Raw genomic sequence first — 11493 nt, 5'->3', positions numbered from 1 at the left:
CAGTTGCATAGTCCTACTTTATGATTTGTAGTTTGATTTCAAGGAGCTTACATATATGTGTTACCTCATTTCATCCCCACAACAACCCTGTGAGGTAGGTATTATTCCTATTTGATAATGAAAACTAAGGTTAAAAGGCTACTTAACTTATCCAAAGTCAGAGAAGTAATAAGGAGTAAAGCTGAGACTAAAACCTAGGTATTCTGATCCCAAGTCCAAGTCTCAATTTGTATCATAGAGCAAAAAGTTTTCTGGCCACCTTGAACAAGAGCCAGGAGTTCTCTAATCCATCAAGAAAATAGCCCATTACTAGAAATTTGGGATAACACAAATGAAAGAAGATTACTACAAAAAGCTTACCTAGTTTGGTTCTCAGAGCAAGGGAAGTATTAGTTTAAGGGTCAAACCCACAACCAGTAAATCACAGGTAAAAGAAAAAAGTCCAAATATATGGGGGCCAGAGGAGGTTAAAAGGAGTGACGACTCAAGTAATAGATCAACTATAACCCTTCCTCACATTCCATTTCCTAAAGGGTCTTCACATATCCTTTCCTCCAAGACAAAAGAAATTTTCTGTGGCCCCATGGTTCTGGAAGAAAAAGATCCAGTTCTACAGGGCACCTAAGGAGAGAGAGGAAAGGAGAAGCGCACAAGGAGCCAAAAAGCTTTGCAATTTTTATTCCATTTCCCTTTTATCAGGTATCACCTCCAAGGCTTAGAACTTTCCTGTGTCATTTTATCCCTTCACATCCTCACTTAAAGTAAAGGACCAAAACTGGAAGCAGGAGATGTTCTAGGCAAAGGACTCCTTGGACTACCTTTTATGGCTCCTTCTAACAGAAATGGACTATCCTCTAAAGCACTAGAGCTCCTAAACACAGCCTTCATTGATTGGATAACTCTCTTTGGAGAATGCCTCTGAAATGACACAAGGAAAGAAATGAAAATCAAATATAATGTACTTACATCACTATGAGAGGTGCTGGGCTCTTCATCATCACTGCTGACCAGATCAATATATTCAAGAACAGGTCTCAATGGTCCTTCCTATAAAAGAATTGAGCAAATTAATAAGCCATGAACAGTTATTCACACTAAAATAGCATTTCAAATAATCTTTTTTGTTTTGGCTGGGATTGGCAAGAATTCCTCTGAAGAGGAAGCCTTAGGGGTGGCAGAAAATAATCACTTCAACTGCAGAGGAAAATATTCCAAGTACATGAATAAGAAATGATGACAAACCTAAAAGGAAGAACCTAAACCTGGATAGAGTATTAGGACTGTGTCAACTTCTTGGGGAAGGCTTATTAACACAGGAATAGTGCTACAAGGATACATATATTATGATCCAGTGCTTTTCAAATGGGATGGGTATCAACAGTCCGTTACATATCCAAGCTCAAAAACATGAAGTTCTTTGACTAACAGCTTGCTTTATCTCCCACTCCTTTAGAGTCAAACATCAGATCTGATTCTTCTCCATCCTTTCTTTCCATCCATTCTGACTCCATCATAGAAGAGGCCTTGAATGTTAGGATTGGAAGCCTAGATTTTATACCATAGGCAAAAGGGAATCAATAAACACTAAGATGGGAATAATATTATAAGACCTATGCTTTAAGAAGATTAATCAATAGAAAAGTACAGAGAGTGGGGAAAGCAGGATAATTAATCAGTCCAGGCACATAATAATGCAGAAATAAAACAACAGCAATGGCAAGAAGAACAGTGTTGTGGTGCATATACAAGAGAATACACAGGTATAATGGAAAAAAGAAAATGACTGGCTATAAAAACAAAATCCCAACAATAACAAGGAGTTAAAGTGGTCCCTAAGATTTCAAGCATGGATGACTAGAAGGATACTAATGCCATTAGTATAAATTTAGAATACAGAAACAGAAAGCTGACATTCTTTTGGACATAATGGGTTGATGTACCAGTGGTACAGAGGTATCTGGCAGACAGCTGGAAATGCAGGCCTGTAATCTGGATATATGAACATACCTGGAAATAGAAATTTGGGAGTTGCTCCCCAAAAGACTCTAGAATTAAACTGAAACTAGGATATTGGGAAGGAAGAAATCAAAGAGTTCTGAGAAAGAAGAGATTCAAGGAGGTTCTTGAGGAAATGCTGGAATTTTAGGATTTAGGAAAAAGAGCTAAGTAGGTAATCAGACATCAGAGAAGAATCAGGAATGCATAAATCCAAACAAACTAAAGATAGAGAAAATCTCAACAAAAAGTTGTCAATGCTACATGTGACCAAACACATTAAGCACCAAAACAATGCCAGTGAATTTGACAGCAAGGAGATTTAAAAATGCCGTTGATCTCGAGAGCAACTCTCAAGAAGGTGGTGAGCACAGAAGCCAGGCTCTAAAAAATAAGAGGCCACGAGTAAAGATTATTCTTTTAAAAAAATCTAGTACGTTGAGAACAAGAAAAAAGAATACAAGAGGAGAATATGCCTGAGGGAAAGAGTTCTTAGGATGGGGAAAGTTGACTGTTGGGAAGTCAAAAGTGATACATTCATTGGAAAAATTAACAGAAAAAAACCCTAGAGTCAGGAGACAGAAGCTAAGATCTAGTTATAGGCCCTGTTCCTGAGAAGAGGCGTCCAGTCTCAAAGAGAGTCTGTTTCTCCCCTAGGTACAACTTTGCCCCAAGCAGGAAACTACTCTCCTTGCAGGTAGTGATCCAGCCACCAAGACAGAACCAAAGAGCAACACTTCTGGGCAGGGATTACGTAATAAAGTAATTAGGATTTTTGCCTGAACTAGGAAAATGGTGGTTTAAAAAAGAGGAAAAGAGGGACAGATCTTCTCTAATGCATGGTCAACAGAGATGACTAAAACCTACCACTGGTATTAAGATTGTCAAAATCATACGTTCAATCCGAAAAGGAAGTAGAGAGAGGAAATAAAAATAAAATAGCTTCTCCTGTTCATATAATCATCTTAGTTTACTCTCTTCAAGAAATGTGCATTAGGAACTCTCACCACATACCCACAGAAAATAGTACACCAAGAAAGTCCCCAGGTTACCAGAAATGCACAGAGGTAGGGGTAGAGCTTCCATGAACAGGTAAAGAAAAAAAGGAGATAAAAAAGGTAACAGGGCACAGAACAAAAAGTAGAATGGGAAGAAAAAAACAGAATAAGGAAAACAGTCACAAATAGGATTAAAATGTAGCCGCAGATAGAGAAGAAAGGGCAAGAGTAAGGACAGATGAGAGGAAACTACCAGAAATGCAGGATCGGGGTGAACCATTAGACTGATATGCAACCATTTTTAAACTACCAAACAAGGACAACTTCATATGATTCACATTAATTAAGAGAGAAGAATACAAAGAATCAGGATAGGAAATCCAAAAATGAGAAAAAGCAGGAGTCATTTAGAGTATTTATTCATTCACTCAACAAACAACTATGGACTTGTAAGTGATAGAGTGGTAGAAGGAGAAGACAGAACCTGTTTGAGACTGCCAAAAAGGCTGAGTGGAAACATAAGGAAAGAGAAGGACCCAAAGGAAAAGATTACTTGTAAACAAATTCTAATACTTTAGCTAATTTTTCACAGCGGCTATGGAAAAACTTTCACCATAATGAACTTAAGGAATCAAAACATTTTAGCACTCCATTTATTTTACTACTAATCAATAACATTTGTCATTGAGCCCTGTACAGGCCTAAACTTCTCATGGACACTATTTCATTTAATCCCCACAATTACTTCACAAGGTGAGAAAGTGAATTATTACTATTATCCCACTTAACAAACAAGAAAACTAAGTGAAGTACACCCGATTGTCTAAACACATAATTGGCTGTGGGGTCACCATAATTCTGAGGTAGTTCAAAACATACATACTATTTTTAAATCAATCTTATTACCTAAGTTTCTGAGACAAGATACTTTCTCTTCCCTTCAATAAAAGCAAAAGGACTACCTGCTATTGTCCCCAACTCTGAATAACTGATAACGCAGACCAAAAACTAAGTTATTAATTCCCCAAAAGAAGTAATGTTTATAATACAAATGTCAAGAAAAAGTAATTTTTATAATGTTTATGACTGTTTTCATCCCTAACAAGCATAAATGCATGTGGTCCTCCAATTACAAAGTATTTTATTTGAATCTGAACCATCCATTAACTAGTAAACCATCATTCTCATCCCATTCTCCCAAGGCCACAGAACTTAGGGACAGGAGCACGGGCATAAGCAAAATAGTTTAGGAACACAGCTGAATTAATATTCTAAGATAAAAAATATATATATTTTAATGAAATAAAAAGCTTTCATCTTGGTTATTAGAAAACTGATTCTCATACAAAATCAAAACATCAATTACCTACTAAGTGGCAAGTGATGTTAATACACTAAGGTATGGTCTACAAAAAAAGTAGTTTACCCTACTAAAACAAAGAATATGGATTTGAGCATAGGTGCAAAAATCTAATCTAAAAACCTAAATAACTCATGTGGTTTTTTTCCATATAGAGAAGTTAGAAACATAGTTTACTTCTGCAGTCCTGCCCAGTTCAAAAATTTCAAATGGTTCTCAACTGCCTACCTTAGGTTCAAAGGTAGTTCACAATTCAAGATCTACACTACCTGGCTCATCCTTCCCTCTCTCATTTTAAAAATAACTTGTCCTCCAGATCTACACGTTATCTTCTTTGCTTTCCCACTTTGACGGCTTTCCTTATTTTTTCTCAAAATGCGCTTTTAAACACATACAAATACTAAATACTACCTATGCCAAAGCAGTCAACTGAAAGTCTTATATCTTTTTTGATAGCACCATGGACTTCTTATAAGAGAACTTTCCACTGGAACTATTTACACAGTTCTCATCTCCTATCTCATCTCCCACACTGAAACACTGACACTTACGGGAAGAATGCATGTCCGATGAATCTTTGAACTTTAAGGTACTTAATTCATGACTTTGCATATTATGAGCTCCCAAATTAGCTTTATTTATTGAGCTAATTACAGCCACAAGACACCCAGCAAAAAGATCCTCTCATTTTTGCCCATGACCCTTCTACTGTAGCTAAACTATTAACATTGACCTATGTGCTCCCGAAATTATACCTTCATTTCCTTCATTATTTCTGTATGCTCAATGATTCCACATTATACCAGTAACCTTGGCTGGACCCTAACTCTCATGAGCCCTTATCAAGATTATATAGGTTGCCTCAGCAGTTTTTATACCTTTTTATCCAGACTAGCACTATGGAAAATCATGTCAGCAGCTCTTAGTTAAAATATTTTTCTAGGAGTAAATTAATTAAAATATCTGCAGATTCAAAGAAAGACATAAAGACAGTGGCTGAATAAGGGATCGTATCACCAAACTAAACAGAAAATGAGAGCAAAAGAACTAAGTAAAAAATTTTTGTTAGGTAACATTCTGTTTCTTAATTTGAGCACTGTTTACACAGGAGTAGTGGCTCTGTAAAAATCAAATAGTACACTTATGAATTGTGTACTTTTCTGTATGCATGTTATTATTTCAATAAAATTTAAATGAAAAAGTTCATTTTTGCACCTCCACATCTCTATGATCGCTTTCCTTCAGCGTGCTATGTTTAGTTTGGGGCTCTATATTTTGCAATATATAAAGCACAGAAAGACCGCTGTGCTGCCACGTGGAGAAGATGGGAAAATTAGACAAGCACAAACTAAGAAACCCAAACCAGAGAATATCAAGAAGTGACATCATAATGCTCTTTTTGTATCTTAAGAAATTTTAAGCAGAGAACTACTTATTATCTTTATTGGATCAGCATTACCTGGAGGAGTCAAGTATAAGACTGGCTACAGAGAGAAGTAGAAGATTCTGTCTCCAAATATATTTTAAATAGAATTAAGGTATCATGAATCGTCATTTAAGTATTATCACTAAAAATGCAAAGGGAATGTTTTTAATAGGTTTCTTCTAGTATTATAATTGCACTTAATGTATATCATTCACTTCTCCACTTGGAGCTATCAAATACTTGAACTTGTATTTGGAAACAGGGATAAATATAAGATGTTGAATCATGTTAGTTACACTGATTGTACGTGTTTTATTCCTGATGCACAGAGACAGATTTTCTATATTTAAAATAAAACTGAAATTAAGAGTATTTTTAAACTTCAGCTTAATACAAGCTTATATCAATTAGTCACAAACCACATTACAATTCTTCACTACACAGACTACCAAAAAAATATTTTTCAAATCTTATCTGTGTAGATTCCATCTGTGATCGTCAAAGTAAGGCCCACAGTTCATAAGGAAGAGTATCATTCTTACTTTTATTTGCAAAAAATATCAAGATAAATATTCTCCGTTCACAAATGTACCAATATTCAGGAAGAACCAGAAATATTTATCCTAAAGAGCTTGGAAGACTGTTCTCAAACATCCTTCAGGCCACAGTGAAGAAAGGGGCAAGACACAACTCATCAACCTCCGGACACCCCAAATCTTTAAGAGTTTAAAACGAAAAGGACAAAGTACCATAGCACTAGCAATGGCAAAGGGAGTCAGGAAAATGATCTTGTGAAGACTCCTCAACAAATCCATTTACATACAATACACAGCAGATTACCACAATGGCCCTAAAGTTGGGGTAAATAAAAGACAGTGTTTAATAACTAGTCTTACAAAAGTTGCCCAACTTCAACAAATACACACACTATTAAAGAAAAATTACACAGCCTTAATACCAAATCAAAACCAACTACAATATTCAAGTAGAGCAGGAGTATTTTCCAGCTAAGATACTTTCAGCAGAGCCTTTGTAAAACTTTTAACAGTTTTAAAGGGTGAAAATTATCTCAAAACACATCACACCCCTTTTTTTCCAAAACCAATGCTTTACAAAGTGTGGTTCAGAGATTCATATACTCCTGCATTTGTGCCAAAACGAAGATTCCTGGGCGGCACCATGAAATTCTGATTCAACAGGTCTGGAGCGGGGTCCAAGAATCTGCACATTACACTTACTAATCCTGGAAAACTACTGCCCTGAGCAGGAGAAACCCAGACAGATATCGTATGTTCCTGGTGATGCAGGATCTCTGTTATGACAATCAATTGCTGCACTAGTGTGACCTGATCTCAGAGGTTAGAGGAGTCTTGCAGCTATTTGCCTTCACGCTATGAAGCTACATAACGCTCAGATTTCCAGTTCCTGCACCCTTCTTCTTCTTTTCTACTTCTGTCCTCATCAGTAGCCCTCCCTTCTCCCTAACCTGGGTGTCGTCTTTTAAAAGTTACTCTTGCCCCATTTCAAAACACAGTCTAGAGACAAAACCTTGGGTACATTGAGTATAAAATGGCCCTAAATGCAGGCAGGAGAAGCGTGATGGAGTGCACAACGTGTACCTTAGGCCACCGTCTTTGTGATGGCTCCCGCGGTGGCTCAGAGACCCCTTCTGGGAAATATAGCGCTAGGCCACGCTCACAGTGCCTGGTACCCGTCAGACACACACACATTTGCTGAATGATGGATGAGCAGGTGAGGTGCAATCTCATTACCAACCACACAGTCTTGGACTCGGGAAACGCGAAGGTCGCTGCTACTTACGCTAACAAACTGAATGTCATCTTCGTTTTCATCCGTTGTCGACTCGGATGCCTCCGGCCCAGCTGGAGGGACAGATTCTATTATCTATAAAAATAAGCCAGAACACGCTCAGCTGTACCGCCACATGCTTGGGGCAACAGATTTCTCCAAAAGGAACAAAAAAGGAAGAGCTTCTTCAACAAAAAGCTCTGGAGGAAGCCGAACGAGCGCAAGGCCCCGCGACCCCGGCCGAGGACAGAGCTCGGGGTCGGGTCCTGCCGCCGCGGGCGCGGGCGCGGGCGCGGGCGCGGGATGGGCCCGCCCGCCAGAACGAGCCCCCAGCCCGACTCCCCCTCCCAGGCCGGAGGGCCGCGAGCCCACCACCCAACAGCAAGCCGGCTCCAAGGGCCGCTCCCCGGGCAGGCCTGCGGCGACGAGGGCCCGGCGAGGGGCAGGGCCGGGGGCGGCCATTGTTGCCGCCGGTCCCCGCGCAGCCCCGCACTAGGCCCGCCCTGGGACGCCGAGGGGCCGGGTCGCCGCCGCCGCCGAGCTCCGGGAGCCCCGGCCGAACGCCAGCGCCTCGCGGGCGGCGAGGACCCGCGGCGCCGCCCGACTGCTCACCTCCGCCCCCGGCTCTCCCATTTCTCCGACGGCCCGACTGACAGCACCGCCGCTGCTGCTCAACCTGCCGCCGCCGCCGCCGCCACGACGTCCCTTCCCGCCCGGCCCCGCTCCGCGCCGCCGTCACCCGCCCCTGCGTGAGCGCCGACGCCGCGGGCGGAAACAGGCGCAAAACCGCTTCAAAGGGAGGAGCGGCCCGCCCGGGCCCGCTACCCCGGAGCCGCCTCCGCTCGCTCCCGGCTTTCCTTCCTCGCGCGCAGGATCCTGGGAATTGTAGTTCTGGTCGAGACCGCCGCGCTGTGGTGGAAAAGAACCTCAACGTACAGCGCATGCGCCACGCCAGGCTGAAGTCGGCCGCCCCTCCGTGGAGCTGTTGGGGGCGGGGTTCAGGCGTGTGGTTGTGAGTAAAGCTCACCACTTCCAGTTGTAGCCGTCAACGTGAGTGATAGGAGCTAATTTCTCAGTTTTCCCTTTTTTTCTTTTCTTTTTTTGTGTAGGGCCGGGGATGTGGAGGTTTAGCTAAATTCTAGGATCAGGAAAGAAATCTGAGGTGTCCTTTCGTGACTCACTTGTTCCCCAGCTTCCATCTCCCAGCCTCAGCATGTATTAATACATCCGAGGAAGAAAATTGAGGACCAGCGCTCCCCACGCTGACCTGAAGAAAACTGGCGAAGCTAGAGTCAGCAGCCAATAGGACAGGGAGCCGAGGCCTAGCTGGCTATCTCTAAGCCCTAGACCAGTGGTCTTAAAATGCACTTTTTAAAGATGTTCTCAGATATTACCTTACTAAAATAAAATAGTTGACCTTTTTTCGGTGTTCACACTCAAAAAGCAGTCTGCAATTCACTCGTGTTCAACTATGCTTTTTAATTTTTTCTCTCTTAATGCCTTACCCAAAAAACCTCAGCGTTTTTTTAACACACCCACAATAGTCATTAAGTTTTCATAAAGAATTTAAGTCGGAAAATTATTTTAAATCTTAGATGCCTGTTTTTGCCTGTCTGTATGCAAAACTACCATCTGATTACCTATGCTTGTAATAATTACTCCTTAATAGTTGATATTTCCTGTGTTTCCACCAAGTGCTTTATGACTTCAGTTGCTTTTCTACCTAGTAAGTTTGAGAATTGTAGAGGCAAATTGAGAATGAGAGAGCTGCCTGTTGTGTTCCTGAAAAGCTCTATGTAGTGTAATTATTTCTAAAACTTTTAAATGTCTGGGCAAGGCTTGTATTTAAGATTCCCCTAATGTGCTGGTGAGAGTTCAGTAGAACATTGACTTTAACTGGTTATATGACCGGAAATCAGGCAAGGAAAGAGTTACTGCTGAAAATCTGATCCGTAACTAAATATAATCTGTCAAATGTTTTCCAGACAAGGAGGAAACAAATGTGCTGTTTTTCAGAAGATGAGGTCCTCGTTTTTTTGCAGATGTTGCCATCCTACAGTGAAACTTACACGGTTGCCCCAGGATCCCTGCAAATTGCTCCAGCTCTAAATGGCATGTTGCATTGAATCTGTTATGTAATGGCCTTGAACTTGTAAGTAATGGCCTGCCCATGTGCCCTGATCAGGCCCAGTTGTTACACAGTTGTAACATAGCCTCTGCACTCTGGTGTAGACAACCTCCACCTGCACTAAGCTGGGAGGGGTGGGGAGGTGGGGGGTGGGGTGGCACTGCTTTGGGAGCTAGCCCCAGTGTTCTCCATTGCTTGTGCAACAATGAACCTTTTTCTTTCACCTGCCTCCGCCTTGGTTGTGCTTTTCCACTCTGCACTCACCAAGAGTCGGACCCACTGAGTTTGGTTACAGTTGCAAGTAGGAGCTAATGGGTAAAACTCTTGGAAAAGAAGCATTGTGTGGCTAGAGCCCCAAAATGCTCATACCCTTCAGTTCAGTTATCATTGCAAGCATTTATCCTGAGGACATAATTTAAGCCATAGGAAAAGCTTTATGCAAAATATTATTTATCACAGATTTGTTTGTAACAGCAAAAATTGGAAAATGTCTAAATGTCTAATGATTGGGGAATGGAATAGTTAAACTTTGGTATGTACTCTACCAACATAACTCTGTACATAGAGTGTTTTTACCTCCCTTAAAAGTGTTGAGCTAAAATTTCTAAAAGCATATTTTAAAAAAATTGCAAGGTATGTACTATATGATCAGAACCATGTCAAACCATCAGGCAAACATTGCCAGAAATGGGAAACCTACTTAAATATTAAAAGTAATTTTCTCTGGGTAGCTGGAGTGTATGTTTATAGGAAAATCATTTGAAACTCACTAGCAGAAGATTATTAGGGATATGCCTGTAGTTCCCACAAGCCAGGTTTGTTTAGCTTGGTGTAGCAAAGGTGAACAAACCTTAGGCAACTTTTGGGAGTCTCTCGACCTTGGGAAATTCATAAGAGATTGGGTTGGGTGGTGTTAAGAGATCAGTTGGCTGTGAAGTAGGGAACTGGTTAGAGCTGGAAGAAGCAGGGTTGTTTGCTGATTGGTTCAGAGTTCCAAATGGAGACTTTTAACCATGGGGAAATGTTTTTTATGGTTTACTAGGGCCGTGGATCCATTATTTTGTTTTATGAGTTAAGATCTTAAAGGGAACCTGTCATTGGGTTTAATAACTATCCTCTTAGTTTTCTTAGACTTTGTCCTAAGCAACATCATAATGGATTTCCAGATCTGCATCAGTGACATTATGTTGATATTCTTCCTTCTACTCATTATATAACAAAGAAGTACAGACTTCAACTTTAGTTTTGTTTTCATCAGTTTTTTATTGACTTTCTTGCTTTTTGTTGAATGATTATTTATAGAACCATCTGTCTAAACATTGGCTGCACAGCAGCATTTAAGATTCTGGAAACCTGGTTCCTGGCTAAGGGAATGCTACCAAGAGGCAAATTAAATGCATCAGTAAGGCTCAAACTCTTGTTAAGAATCATTATCCAATATTCATAAATCTCAAAGAAGGGAAAGTATGGCTAGCATTAGCCTGTAATTTATTTAAGGAGCATTCACCTTGGGCAAAAGAGTTCATGTATACACAGCACCAAATCTTACTATGCTTTAGTAAAAGCACAAATACTTCTGATGCAATTCTATTATTAAGAATCATATTTGGTTTGGATTAAAGGTGCTGATTTTAAGACCTTGCAGCTGGAATGGTCTCTTTAACAATTTCTGATAAAGTAAGAAATAGATTTATAGGTATTTGTGCCAAAACAGAATATTCTACAGGGAAGAAGGTACCTCTATGGAACCAGTTGTCTTAGTCATTTCCTGGGAGTA

At 40.5% G+C, this 11493-nt stretch overlaps 1 protein-coding gene across 9 annotated transcripts in view; it reads right to left on the bottom strand.

Moving 5' to 3' along the window:
* The window catches only part of ZNF451 (zinc finger protein 451), a 79519-nt gene extending 70983 nt beyond the window's left edge, over positions 1 to 8536 (bottom strand). For 8 of the 9 annotated variants that reach the window (XR_011530134.1, XR_011530135.1, XM_070586344.1 and 5 more), the window contains exons 1-3: positions 8201 to 8481; positions 7601 to 7684; positions 967 to 1047 (exon numbers count right to left, since the gene is read on the bottom strand). Coding sequence is in view for 6 of the 9 variants with exons in the window: in XM_070586344.1 (XP_070442445.1) it covers positions 967 to 1047; positions 7601 to 7684; positions 8201 to 8221 (186 nt within the window). In the remaining 3 variants the exon portion in view is untranslated. Of the gene's footprint in view, positions 1 to 966; positions 1048 to 7600; positions 7685 to 8200 lie in introns of all 9 variants that reach the window. The other variant, XR_011530136.1, reaches the window with a different exon arrangement.
* Between the last annotated feature and the right edge of the window lie 2957 nt (positions 8537 to 11493).

The sequence above is a fragment of the Equus przewalskii genome, chromosome 19 (genome assembly GCF_037783145.1).
Source record: "Equus przewalskii isolate Varuska chromosome 19, EquPr2, whole genome shotgun sequence".
Taxonomy (NCBI): domain Eukaryota; kingdom Metazoa; phylum Chordata; class Mammalia; order Perissodactyla; family Equidae; genus Equus; species Equus przewalskii.
This window is presented reverse-complemented; position numbering and strand designations above follow the sequence as displayed.